Here is a 15,344-nt window from a genome sequence, read left to right as displayed (position 1 = left end):
TCCTATACAGTGCACCACTTGCAGTCAATAAAGTGCACCAACTTGCTGTCAATAGAGTGCACCCACTTCCGTGTGAATATGGTGCACCAATACCAGCCTGCACGGCGCACTACTCCTTATCGATATGATGCAACCACTCCCCTTTCTACAAGGCACCCACTCCCCACATTACACAATACAACACGACCTTTGGGAAACACAGAAAAGCATAGCCAGACATCACGAGTAAAACATCAGGGCAAATTAACAAAACAAGCCTTTACTTTTATCTTAAGCTCTAATGTAGAGCGGTTTTACCACCTTAATCACGCCCATTATTTGGGGGAGGGGGGGTGGCACTTGAAATGTTCGGGCAATGGACAACAATTTCCTGGGGGGGGAGGGGGCGGACACTGTCAAAAGTATATACTTTCTATATAAATTCCATTTCGTTCGGGGGGGGGGGAGACTTTTTTCGCATCCCCCCCCCCCCCCCCCCCCCCAGAGATGCCTTGAAGAAACTCTGATCACAACACACTTACAACATAAAAAAAAAACGAATGTGCTTCTGGTCTTAAAATTTAAAAAAAACAAAAGCCTTTGATATTATTTGTTATTATTATTCTTAGATTATTTTATTTACGTATACGTCGTATTAAGAGCCAACAATTTATGGTACACATTTTTACAGGTTAAATAAACAGGTTAAATAAGTAAGCCAGGATATAGTTTAAGCCGTGAGGTCAAAGGTCGAGGGGTGAACCATGTTTTATCACAGGGCTGTTCTAGCAATAAAAGACTTCAGTGGAAGAGAAAGCTTCAATTGATTAGCGAACTCTTCAAGCTAATGAGATTAGGTTAATGCATCTTAACTTGGTTTTCCTTCCCTCGAAATCATAACGAAGTTAGGAGCACCAAAGGGATGTAACCATTAAGTAAGATTTATCGCCCGTTTCATAGGTATTCTTCAGGTTTTCGTGTGTGAAAACCCCCTTCGAAGAGAATGTTGACATTTCTTTAGGAGGATTTTACACAAAGTAGTTCTATAAGCTGGGAATATTACATTTTGTAACTAGGTCTATATATATAATATATATATATATATATATATATATATATATATATATATATATATATAATATATATATATATATATATATATATATATATATATGTGTGTGTGTATGTGTGTGTATGTGTGTGCATTACTTTACAGCTCAGGCGTGTGTTAATTGAATCTATGCTTTTACATTATACACGGCATGGTTCACTTACTCTTACCTCTCCCCCTCAGTTTTTAAACCTCCTGTTCTGAACTTTCCACCATCCACTGTTTTCTTCCCCACTCCCCTTAGCTTTTAATTCAAAACCCCGTTGCGTTCAATTCCTTTCATGCATGTTCTCTAAATCAGCTCCCTTTTTGCCCCCCTCTCTCCCTGACCCCCAGGCACGTTATAAACAAACCTTCTCGTTTGCTTAAAAAAAAAAAACAGACCCCTGTGACTGCCAGTTATGAATAGACCCCCGTGCCCAGTCGTATTGTTATATAAATATGCGTGTGTCACGTGATTACATCTCTTCTACTTCCTGTACCGTGGACTTGAGTTTGTTTACATTGAATTGACTGGTAAGGGGAAGCCACCTGACCTAAACAGAACGCGAGTTCTTCTATTCTTGAAGTCACAAAACGATCCACTCTCTCAATACTCAACCGAACTAGATATAGATCTCTTTATATAAACATTACTGTTCGTTGTTAAATAAACGCCCGTACTATGTAAAATATGTGGTGGTTATTTATCGAGGCTCTACCCGTCATTATCTTAATGTTGTAGATAATAGCTTCGATTAGACATGGAGTTCCTTCACATACCTACATTAATCTATGAAAGTAAATTACTTTTAAGTTAGTGTCACAATCTCAGAGATATTGTCGAAACGTTACCTTAACCGGATAAATCATTTGATCATTACTACATACAGCCAAAAAGTTATATGTAGTATATATATATATATATATATATATATATATATATATATATATATATATATATATATATATATATATACATATATATACATATATATTATATATATATATATATATATATATATATATATATATATATATATATATATATATATATATATAAATATATATATATACATATATATATATATATATATATATATATATATATATATATATATATATCACAACAGAAGCCAGTAGGCCTACGTACGCAGCGCCAGCAGAGGATAATTAAATATGAATAGAGTTCTGGAACTACATGCAGTCGCCTCTAGACCCAGCAGTCGCCTGTACAGCAGACTACACGCACTGACATTTGTGCCACTGAAAGAACAATCAAGACATGATTTATTTATGCCATTGTTTTTTTTTTCTTGTCTGGCAATCAATAGCAAGCTGGAAACAGCACATGGATTCCAATTGTTGTTTATGTAGTGTCAGTGGTAAAGATTTTTTTCCTAATTTGTTTTTATTTTTATTCAGTCATTTTGGTAATGTTTATGTTAAATTAAGAAGGCTACTCCTTGTGTTTGGATAGAAGATTAAGGGAAACTATCCATACAAACGCGACTAGAGTTCAGCACTGGTAAATATAGTTTACCGTGTGTTTTCTTCGTGTTTTGGTAACTAGACTAAATCAGTTCACTATCATACTGAGCGAACAACGCGGTATACTTGGTTACCAATCCTGCGCCCAGGTGTATAAGGGGCGAACACCTGTGCCTGAAAGGGGAGAGAACCTACCTACAAGGGGAAAGTACTCTAATGAAGAGACCATCCATTATGCTAGCATGACTTGGCCGGTCACATAACTCATTGTGCCACCAACATTATTTACGATAAATTTGTACCATTATTCAAACGTTGCCTCAACAGATTATTTTTTTATTTTCAATGTATATATTTACATGCGATAACCATCTATTTAGCGTTTTTTTTTTATCACTGAGGTCCTGACCTTAGTTTATTAGTCGTATTTTTGTTCTTGGAAAAATCTTCAAGTTAATTTCTGGTTATTTTAACCTAGCCAGGTTATATTTATGAGACAGACGTGGTCGGGTGGTACACACCACGACTGCTAACTCGACAGTCTGGAATTCGGATCCTGGGCTCAAGTCCTTTGTATGCCGGGGTCATTGAAACAGTTCAACTCTGCTTCATCTGCCCAATACGTGTTGGGCATGAACGGGGAAGTTGAGATGATAAGGTTATATTTAATCTTTACGTAATTGTTATAACGAAGACAGCTAATCCCGAGCGCACACACACACATACACACACATACATCCTACACTCACACTCAATCAACGTCCCGGTTAATAATATGATTTTTACAAATTCTAGTCTGGAACAAGCGTTGTTTCACCACCGGTACTGTTGTGCCAGGAAACAACACAAATATCAGTGACAAACACTTACAGGACAAAGGGGAAATCAAACCGCTTCTGCTGGGCATGATCGGGCGTGCGCAGACACGTCTTTCCCTGCTGCCCGTGTCACCTGACCGTGGCACCTCTCTACCTGGTTTCTCTGGTCGTGTATTGACAGGCGGGGAATCTTATCTGGCACGGTGTTTCTCTTTTACGGTAGTCGCTGGCGGAATCGTTGGCACCGGGGGGGGGGGGGGGGGGTGTCATAGAACGGAAAGGATTAAGTCTTAAGGCTTATATTTTATGTTCTGGGGGAGGGGAAGGAGAGACGATAACAAAAGTGTACAGGGTCTGTTGTAGTAGAGTCGTTTTCCTTTTATTATGAATAGCAAAAAAAAAAAAAAAGTAAGTAAGAAAATAAAAGGCAGAACGAAAGAAGGAAGGAAACAAAAAAAGGAAAACAAAGATACCAGGAAGAAAAAAACAAAAGAAAAAAAAACAAACACCGCTTGGTTCAGAGTATGACATGTTCATTTCTGTGTTTACTGTTTATTTTGGAGTTATCGATCCTATTTTCCCCTGACTGTAGTGGAATCCTATGGGTCAGCCGCACCCAACAGGGTTATAAAGATAAACCTTATACAGTATAACGTAAGATAAAGTCACTGTGGAATTAATAAACAAGTTTGTACGTCGAGTATGTTAAATGTACCTGTGTTCAAAACTCACTGCAGTTGGCTATTTCTAGTAGAATAAAAGAAATATGTTGTTACTTGGTCTTTCTTTTACTTTTTGGTTATTTGTTAAACGCCAACAGCCAGGTCTAAATATAAAACAAATTATTTGGAATTTAAACAAAAGCCCATTTAACAGTTGGTGATTCAACTTGTGGACTCACTATTCAGCGCTCCCCCTAAACACCCTGCCCCCTGCGGCAAGTGTTACGGTGATTAACTTTATTCTAACACCCCCCCCCCCCCCCACCACCACCCTCGGCTTGCGAACCAATAACGCTTCAGTGATCCTTAAACAGAAAAACGCCATTAATCTAACACAAATTGATTCTTTAAACTCACTCAGCGACTGAAGGTCAAAGTGAGCTGTTGATCAGATTTAAAAAAAAAAAATCTCTTGTTAGTTAAACTCAATAGTGTTGGTCGACTACCCCCCCCCCCAAACTATCTAGACGAATAAAGTTACCTCAGCGTTGAGGTATGTACAGGCATGTAGCAGTCGTATCGTGTCACGGGTGTCAGTGTAGGGCCTTTAGGTACTTTCTACACACCCGCATGTGTAGCTTGTAAATTAGAGTTCTGGCAAGCGAAGTCCGTTTGTCAAACCTTTTCTACAGCATATCTACAAGTATTTCTCTTTACTGGTGTAACGTTGTATAAGTACATAGTTTGCTGTATGATTAATTACATACAAGTTTATTAGGAACTGAGTGGCCAAGCGGTAGAGCTCAAGGCTTCCTACCCGTAAGTTTCGAGATCGAATCCTGCTTCAACCCATCCTTGATGGGAAACAAAGGCGGCTGTGCATAGTGCTGATCACACTATGAACGCAACTTCATCTGGTATCCTCCATAATTCACACAATCGATCTTTCGACGTTATTCTTTCTTTCATTCAGTTTTTTTTCTCCTATTTCGCCTTCATTCTCCTCCAACTCATCTATTCCTCTCTCCCTTCCTCTCTCTCTCTCTCTTCCTCTCTCTCTCTCTCTCTCTCTCTCTCTCTCTCTTCCTCTCTTTCTCTTCCTCTCTCTCTCCTCCACAAAACAAATGTTTTCTCAATGCTATCGATCACTTCATCTTGTCCTCCAGTTATCGCAGTCTCATCGAATCCAGTGGAAAAAGGTAGCGTTCAGTAAACGTTTGGCTTGGTTAGCAACCAATCAAACGCCGTGGTTTTGTTTACCGTTGTCATGGCGGCGGGGAGCGGCGGTATAAATGGGTCGCGGCGCGCGTGGAAAATTTCACACAGACCTCACGAAGACTTCATCGGGTCACTGTGAGCTGCCGTTTGTTTAGACGTACTCATCTTTACGTGTGCTATTAGTCTGAACCATGGTGAGTAGGTGATTTAATGTTTAAAATTATATTGTGAGTACGTAATTCCTTGACTTGTTAAAAAACATGGTTAGTAGTTGTATAACCCATTGGTTTAAAACATAATTGGTAATTGCATAGCTCATTAACTAAAATATGGTTAGCACATTAATAGATGGTAAGTAAATTCATATCACATTAGTTTAAGACACGGTTAGTAATTCCTTCGCCCATTAATGTAAAACATAGTAATTTCAAACGTATTAATTTGAAACATAGTAGGTTAGTAATTTCATAGCTCACGTTGTGATAGTACTCACACTTAATTTACTACTTAAGTGGTTCTCGTTATGTTTACTCACCACCCCCAGTCAGTTGTTTAACGTGCATACACGTGTAGCCAAACCTCTGTTGTTAATCCCTATATTAACTGGCAACCCCTCATTATAAAATATAACGCTAATTTAAATATATTTTTATTATATTTCCAAATCAACGAGAAAGTGCTCATCTTTATAAAAATAAAAGTGGTGTTTATTTGTGGTCTGCTGTGACTGAGCTTTTGTTCGTCAATCCCAAAATTTTAAATTGGTCTATGAGAACATAGATTTAGAAGATTTAAAATATGTGAGATTATAATAGTTAGCTGTGAAGATGAGTAACTTAAGCCAACGCATTTCAGTTTCATCTATTACATAGTGTAGACCTCATGAATACGTGTGAATTAGCATCCTTTAAAACTGAGCTAAATCTCCAAATCAGATTTTCTTTTAGGCATCTCTTTAGGGGGGCATCGCACCCCCCACCCCCCCCGAAGAAAGTCTACCGCCCCCCCCCCCCCGAACGAAATCGAATTTATATAGAAAATATATACTTTTGACAGTGTCCTCCCCCCCCCCCCCGAAAATTTCAAGTGCACCCCCGGAGAAAAAAGTCTGGAAGAAACACTGCTCCAAATACTACACAGGAGGTGTTCCATTTACCATAAACCACACCCCCACCCCCTCCATTCATTCTTCAATTAAATTCCCTTACAAACATCCATTTTCTTCAATATTACTCATTTTATTCCCTGACTAATGCATGTATCAAAGCATACTATTCAAAAAACACATACTTTGTGTCAGAATACTACATTTTATGTCTTCGTGTTTTCAACAAATGATGGATAAAAGCAACGTTTTAAATGTTACGGGCGCAACATAAACAACGCGGTCTGCATGTTTTCTCTTGTTGTCATTTGGTTTCTATAATTGAAACTGGCCACACACAAAAAAAAACTACACCGGCAAAGTTTACCTGGCAACGTGTCTCGGCGTGCAAGGTTTAACTTGAGTCATCTCCCCTTCAAGTGGGACGTCAAGTCGAGGTGGACGAGTTATCATTAGAGGGGGGGGGGGAGGTGTTGAGGTGTGTGTGTGGGGTGGGGGGGGGGTGAGGCGTGTGTCCTTGTTAGGTGATGTTTGGTTCTGTGGTGTTCCTTACACCACCTTCATAACACACAACACACCAAAAGCCATACACACCACACCAAACACTACAAGAACCACACACACCACAGCAAACACCACACAGAGCACACCACACCACAGCAAACACCACAGTAAACACCATAGCAAACACCACACAAAGCACACCACACACACCAGATATATACCACACCAAACATCACACACACACACACACCACACACACCACACCACACACCAGACACCACACACACAACACCACACACCAGACACCACACACACAACACCACACACAACACCACACACACAACACCACACACCAGACACCACACACACAACACCACACACACAACACCACACACACAACACACCAGACACCACACCAAACACTACACACACCACACCACACACACCACCCACGCACACACCACATGACACCGCACACAGCAAAGTCCGCACATACCACACTCCAGATGTCAGGATGGTGATTTATTTCCTGCCCTGCAGTTTTGACAACCTGAGACAAAGTGTAATTTATTATCAAATACATTTACTAATTAATTATGTTATTAATGAAATTACACGTTACTAATTGGTTTTACACGTGCATCTATTTTTTTTTTAAACTGCGGTCAGTTCTATGCTTAGGCACATTTTTTCCCTAACTTAAGTCAAGTACATGTCAGAGCTGGGTGGACTCATGGGTTTATGGACTCGATCCCAGGATCAAATCTAGAGACTGTGTGCACTACCGCCCGACTATGCAATTGTTAATATTGTAGATAGTATGCTTAGCCTGCGCTTAATTATGTGGTTAATACAATTTAACGCTAGGTCTACGGTTAAGTTCTATCAAGTGACAAGTCGTGTTAGACGTTCTATGTGTCTACCTGCCTACCGTCCTATCCCAAGTAAAAACGTTGACTTATCTGTGAGAGTTACTTCCCTTGAGAGCCAATTAGCAGTTTAAAATAGGCAACATCTTTACTGCTAGCTCTGGACTGTCATACACCCGTACTCACGGGGGCACCCGACCTGAGTTGAATCTCCTTATTCCAAGATAAGCAAATTACAAAAACAAGATCTGGCTGTGATTAAGATGGAAGAGGGGGGGGGGGGGTAGAAAAAAAACTAGGGCTTGGTTTTAAATTCGAGGTTAATCGAGTGCATTAAACAAAGATTCATTAGTGCCTGGCTGAGTTAATTGTCAGAGCTAGTTAGGGGTTAGAGAGAGGCAGTGGTCAGGTGAATTGCGTGCTAAAAGGTCATACTCAGGTTCAAGAGGAGAGGGGGGGGGGATGCAAGGTAGAGGCTTTACACAAGTATTTAGCCTCATTTTAGTAAAATTTGCAGCTCGTAATTGATTTTCGTTTAAAAATTTAGCCACGTATTCTTAAACAGTGCAGCTAGTATTTAATTCTAGCTAAATATTTATATAAAAAAAAAGAATAGATTTTTAAACTTGTTTTGTTTACAAAAGAATTGATAACCCACCACCACGGTAATAACAATCCGAACTTATTCCCCTCCCTATTCCCCCCCCCCCCCCCCCCCCCCCCCCCCAGTGTCAAGAAATTATTGGTGCAATGGAGCTACTTGTCTGTGACATTTGAATGAAAAGAATGCTACATAAATAAAATAATATAAATGTCATATATTTAGAATAGGGTTAATTACATTCACAACAACAATGTAACGCATTTAAGATGTCATATAACAGACTTAACATTCATATTAGACTGCAGGAAAACGAAATTTAATGTTTAAATGTCGAAAACATATATTGAAAATTGTAATTTTCTATGAATAATTAAATTTAACTACAATTTATCTTGCCATAATTATTTTTAATAATGTGTATTAATTGTTTAGCCCACCAATCCTATTAATTAATTATTAATATAGTGATTAAAAAAAAGAAGTAAAGATCCCCTTCTAAACCTGACAGTCTACGGGGCAAGTGATGTAGAGTTCAATTGTTTCTATGACCTCATATGAAGGGATAAAACGATTACTTTTAATTAACCTTCCTAATTAACTTCCTCCCCCAGCGTGAGTGTATCTCAGTGCACGTGGGTCAGGCTGGCGTCCAGATCGGCAACGCCTGCTGGGAGCTGTACTGTCTGGAACATGGCATCCAGCCGGACGGTCAGATGCCCTCAGACAAGACCATTGGGGGCGGGGACGACTCCTTCAACACATTCTTCAGCGAGACGGGGGCGGGCAAGCACGTGCCCCGGGCAGTCTTCGTGGACCTGGAACCCACAGTTATAGGTAAATTAGAGATCAATTAATATCCACAGGGGGGGGGGGGGGGAATCATGGAGTATCACTTAAGCCCACAGTGGGGGGCGGACACTGTTAAAAGTATATATATAGTAAAAAAAATTCGGGGGGGGGGGGGCTAAGCCCCCCCCCCCCCCCCCCCGAAGAGATGCCTGGAAGAAACTCTGATAGGTAATGGTCGGCACACTCACGGGTGTTTGTAATGTGCGGCGTTTTCGTGGACCTAGTGCCCATAGTTAAAATATAGATTACGTTAAGGGGGTGGGGGTGGCGTCTTCGTTGACCTGAAACCCACAGTTATAGGTGATGGGCGACACACTCAAGGGTGTTTAATGTTGGGCGTTTTTGTGAACCTTAAGCCCATAGTTAAAGTATAGATTACAATAAGGGTAGCGTCTTCGTGGATCTGGAACCCACAGTTATTGGTAAATTAGAGATCACTTGATACACATGAGGGGGGGTGGGGGAGGGGGGTTAGGGGAATCACCTATTTCCCAAATGTATTAGTAAATTACAGCTAATCTTTAAGAGGGGATCTTGGTGGACCTAGAGCCCATTATCTTTGGTAAATTAGAGATTTACTTAATAGGTGGCCTATGTGGACCTAGAGCCCAGTTATTGGTAAATTGGTGCTCAATTTTAAAGCAGTAGAAGAGAGGGGCCGTCTTTATGGACCAAGTGCCCACAGATTTTGGTTAACTAGAGCCTTCTATTCAGGAGGTGTGCTGTGTCTTTGTGGACCGGCACCACTCACTTGAATTCTACTCTTAACCTGAACCTTTATTCCTATAAGTGAACATTGGTAAGCAGTTACAAAGTCATGATTGATTTAAACATGCCATTTACTATTCTACTTATTCGTGACCTTTGAACTTGCTCCACCCCAGACGAGGTCCGCACGGGCACCTACCGTCAACTCTTCCACCCGGAGCAGCTGATCACCGGCAAGGAGGATGCCGCTAACAACTACGCCAGAGGCCACTACACCATCGGCAAGGAGATCGTGGACCTGGTTCTGGACCGGATCAGGAAGCTGGCTGACCAGTGCACCGGCCTGCAGGGGTTTCTGATATTCCACTCCTTCGGGGGAGGGACGGGGTCAGGGTTCACCTCCCTGTTGATGGAACGTCTGTCTGTGGACTACGGCAAAAAGTCGAAACTTGAGTTCTCCATCTACCCAGCACCACAGGTAAAAAACTTACTATATTTATATATATATATATATATATATATATATATATATATATATATATATATATATATATATATATATATATATATATATATATATATATTTACTTTATTTATTTCGAATATAGAGACTCAGACGATCTTAACCAAACCAATTATTTACGGTACAAAACTTAACTCTAAGATAATCTAAGCTCTTACCATGATATCTATCCTGCTAAATATTGCTAATAGCTAATCGGTAACACTTGAAAATATTGGTAGACTGGACTTTAAACAGAAAGATGCTTTTAATTTGTATGGAGGTTTTGTTAATGAAGCATTAATTCGTAGAATATACATTAAGTAGGTTCAGTGGTTGCTGTAAAAAAATATGTCTGTACCTTGCAGGTATCCACCGCCGTTGTTGAGCCGTACAACTCTATCACTGTCTGTATCTTACAGATTTCTTGAGCCGTACAACTCTATCACTGTCTGTACCTTACAGATTTCTTGAGCCGTACAACTCTATCACTGTCGGTACCTTGCAGGTATCCACCGCCGTTGTTGAGCCGTACAACTCTATCACTGTCTGTACCTTCCAGATTTCTTGAGCCGTACAACTCTATCACTGTCGGTACCTTGCAGGTATCCACCGCCGTTGTTGAGCCGTACAACTCTATCACTGTCTGTACCTTGCAGGTATCCACCGCCGTTGTTGAGCCGTACAACTCTATCACTGTCTGTACCTTACAGATTTCTTGAGCCGTACAACTCTATCACTGTCGGTACCTTGCAGGTATCCACCGCCGTTGTTGAGCCGTACAACTCTATCACTGTCTGTACCTTGCAGGTATCCACCGCCGTTGTTGAGCCATACAACTCCATCACTGTCTGTACCTTGCAGGTATCCACCGCCGTTGTTGAGCCGTACAACTCTATCACTGTCTGTACCTTACAGGTATCCACCGCCGTTGTTGAGCCGTACAACTCTATCACTGTCTGTACCTTGCAGGTATCCACCGCCGTTGTTGAGCCATACAACTCCATCACTGTCTGTACCTTGCAGGTATCCACCGCCGTTGTTGAGCCGTACAACTCTATCTCTGTCTGTACCTTACAGGTATCCACCGCCGTTGTTGAGCCGTACAACTCTGTACCTTGCAGGTATCCACCGCCGTTGTTGAGCCGTACAACTCTATAACTGTCTGTACCTTGCAGGTATCCACCGCCGTTGTTGAGCCGTACAACTCTATCACTGTCTATACCTTGCAGGTATCCACCGCCGTTGTTGAACCGTACAACTCTAACACTGTACCTTGCAGGTATCCACCGCGGTTGTTGAGCCGAACAACTCTATCACTGTCTGTACCTTGCAGGTGTCCACCGCCGTTGTTGAGCCGTACAACTCCATCCTCACCACCCACACCACCCTGGAACACTCCGACTGCGCCTTCATGGTCGACAACGAGGCCATCTACGACATCTGCCGGCGTAACCTTGACATTGAGCGTCCGACCTACACCAACCTGAACCGGCTGATCGGCCAGATCGTGTCGTCGATCACCGCCTCCCTCAGGTTTGACGGCGCCCTCAACGTGGATCTGACAGAGTTCCAGACCAACTTGGTGCCCTACCCGCGCATACACTTCCCTCTGGCCACATACGCCCCTGTCATTTCAGCGGAGAAGGTGAGTACACATTAGCATACTTTCTCATGCATTGGCGAGTATAATATCACACTGTTACCTTAAATATTGCGTAAATGGTTAAAAATAAAATAAATGTATACCAAAAAAAAAAAGAAAACGAAAGGAGGACACTAACGGGAAGGGACTTTTTTCTAGACATGTTTCTATAGACTAACTAGCACTTTGAGCATAGTACTATACACAATCACTTGGTAAACCTCGGTCAAAGAAACCAATGAGAATGAGCTCTAGTTTTATGTACTGCCCGCGCCTAAAAGGGAACTTTTACTAGTATATGTCATTACACATGAAATATATACCAGGTCTATAACCTCATTATGATCACGTGAATTTCGTGCTGTTAACGTGACAATATCAATAGTGTTAACGTGGCCATATTTAAAATGTTCAGTCACACCTGTGGTGTGTTTAACATGACCACACCACTAGTGTGTTTAAAGTGAACACATCGGTTGTGTTTAACGTGACCACATTACTAGTGTGTTTAACGTGACCACACCACTAGTGTGTTTAACGTGAACACACCACTAATGTGTTTACCTTGACCACATCACCACGTGACCAATGTATCATTACCCCCAGGCCTACCACGAGCAGCTGTCAGTGGCTGAGATCACCAACGCCTGTTTCGAGCCAGCCAATCAGATGGTCAAGTGTGACCCACGTCACGGCAAGTACATGGCCTGCTGTATGCTGTACAGAGGTGATGTTGTCCCCAAGGATGTCAACGCTGCCATAGCAACCATCAAGACAAAGAGAACCATCCAGTTTGTGGACTGGTGCCCCACTGGTTTCAAGGCAAGTAAAGGGAGAATAACCATAAGTATATTCAACAAAACTCTTTTGAGTTATTTCCCATTAGTGTTATCAATTTTACAATACAAAAAAAAGCGATTTTCATAACTTTTTAAAAAGTTACCAATTACTCCTTACGATTATTGATTAGTAGGATTTTGTTATAACATTTTAAAATAGATTTGTATTAATCGTTTAATAACATTAATTTTATTATTTCTTACATAAAACTAACTATGCCTAGAGCCTATTTACATAGTTGGGAATATTAAAATTACTCGGAAACTGTCCCGCTCACTGCTATAGAAATATAGATATTATTTTTATATTTTGGGCCCCGAGCTTTGCCCACTCAGCCTCCCTATCAGTCCGCCACTGAATGCTAACAGTTGTAAACATTTCTACAGGTCGGCATCAACTACCAGCCACCAACTGTTGTACCTGGAGGTGACTTGGCCAAGGTCCAGCGTGCGGTCTGCATGTTGAGCAACACCACGGCCATAGCTGAGGCCTGGGCTAGACTTGACCACAAGTTTGACCTTATGTACGCTAAGCGTGCATTTGTCCACTGGTACGTGCTCCATTTCTCTCTTCATGTGTCTCGCTATACCATTGTTAAACTTGGCTTTTGTTATAATCAAGAGATATAACCCTTAAATGAAATGTATCTTAACTTACCTCCCTCAGCATGTCAATTTTTACTTTCTCGTATATACGAAGTATAGAGATAGTATTGTAATTGTGCACAAAAATCACTTGAAATTTTAACAATTTTCACCGTATTACACCTCAATCCTTCATCACATCCGAAGTATAGAGGACTTGTTTTAATCGGGCAAAAATTATCAATCGAGATTTATCAAAATTAAGAGGTTTTATGCGTAATCCAGTATGAAAAACTGGGCTTTGTAATTCTGTCCGTATGTCTGTATGTCCGTATCAACTTTTGAGCGATTTCTGATAACCGGAAGTGGTACTTTTTCTACTTTGAATTTTTCAAAAGCCTATAACTTGAGTACTATTTCAGATAGATAAATGAAATTTCACATGTAAGTAAAAGATCTAATTCTCTACCTTCTGTTAAATTTTGAGTAATTTCCGTTGACCGGAAGTAGTAATTTACGCTACTTCCGATTTCTCAAAACACTAATGTAAATTTTTAAAGTATTAATAATATTGCGCACTATTATGCACTTTTTTATTTGGCGTTCACTTGGTGTGCAATTTTTTTGTCTACGAGATTTTATTCTATTTTTAAAACTTTAAGTATTTAAAATGGATTAAAAATCATGTCTATAGCCCGAGTTCCCATCCCCTGTTGTTTTATATAAGAATATTCGAGAAATTTTAGGGGAGATCACTCCCGGTTTATTTTGTTTATACACAACTTGCTTGTATTACTTTCAATGCTAGAGAAAACGCTCTAGAAATATTTTTTTTGAATTTTCAAAATTTGGTATGGCGAAATTCCATTAAAATTAATGCTAAATTTAATGGAATTTCACCATAAAAAAAATTTGAAATTTGAAAAAAAATGTATTGCTATTTTTCTCTCACAAAAACTACCCAGCTGACTGACTCTATTAGTGTTAGTAGAAGAAAGATCAATGATTGTATAGCCCATATATATGTTACTTTATGAAATTTTAGAACTCCACAAAAGGCAGTTTTTTCAAGATGGCCGCCGTTGCCATGGCAACCATGTTTTCAGAAGAGTCCCTGATGCATGCAAATATTCTCCCTTTAGTACCCTAACTTATACATACACAAATAAATAAGAAAGGCTTATTAATTAAAAAGTGTTTTTCCTGTTTGTTTACTGGAGCCTACCCCTATAAAAGGGGAGGATATTGTACGTGGTGACCACCTGATACTATGGGAAGATGGTCTAGAGAGTGACCATCTTTGAGTGATGTTTACTTTACAAGTGTTGCTTATCTCCTCCACAGGTACGTGGGTGAGGGCATGGAGGAGGGTGAGTTCTCCGAGGCCCGTGAGGACCTGGCCGCCCTGGAGAAGGACTATGAGGAGGTGGGCGTGGACTCGGTCGAGGGGGAAGGGGAGGAGGAGGGGGAGGAGTACTAGCCACGCCAGCCTGACCAGAAGCTGTCGGTACAACAGCAGCAACAGCAGCAGCATCAGCACATACGGTGTTGACCAATATGACCAATTATGACCTCACATATCAATTAAACGTCGAAGTTTTTTTTTTTCTTTTTAAACTCTGGCGGAAAAGTAAAATATCTACAATAAATTATTGTCCAAACATTCAATAGTAGAGTGGGTTTTTTCTTTTGTTTGTATTCGTGTGTGTATCACTGACGTTACTTAGCAACGACAGCTCAGTGTCAAGTAATAGCAAATATGACACCAGTTGCGTGAATCTAACATCAAGATGAGGTGGTATTCTAAATGTATGGGATTTATTTCACAACTATTTCGATACTTCCATATTCTCCTAAGAGTTAGAATCTTAGTTGT

General features: G+C 40.5%; 1 protein-coding gene across 1 annotated transcript; it reads left to right on the top strand.

Moving 5' to 3' along the window:
* The first annotated feature begins 5,340 nt into the window (after positions 1–5,340).
* On the top strand, positions 5,341–15,136 carry LOC131938941 (tubulin alpha-1A chain). The gene is made up of 7 exons (XM_059297186.1): positions 5,341–5,452; positions 8,952–9,174; positions 10,074–10,375; positions 11,736–12,047; positions 12,651–12,866; positions 13,271–13,434; positions 14,813–15,136. The coding sequence occupies exons 1-7, from the start codon at positions 5,450–5,452 to the stop codon at positions 14,946–14,948; spliced, it is 1,356 nt and encodes a 451-aa protein (XP_059153169.1). The 5' UTR covers positions 5,341–5,449; the 3' UTR covers positions 14,949–15,136.
* Positions 15,137–15,344: the final 208 nt, after the last annotated feature.

This window comes from Physella acuta, unplaced genomic scaffold (assembly GCF_028476545.2).
Source record: "Physella acuta isolate Inbredline_101_S28 unplaced genomic scaffold, ASM2847654v3 ptg000260l, whole genome shotgun sequence".
Lineage (NCBI taxonomy): Eukaryota > Metazoa > Mollusca > Gastropoda > Physidae > Physella > Physella acuta.
The sequence above is the reverse complement of the archived record's forward strand: the minus strand, read 5'-3'. Positions and strand labels throughout refer to the sequence as shown.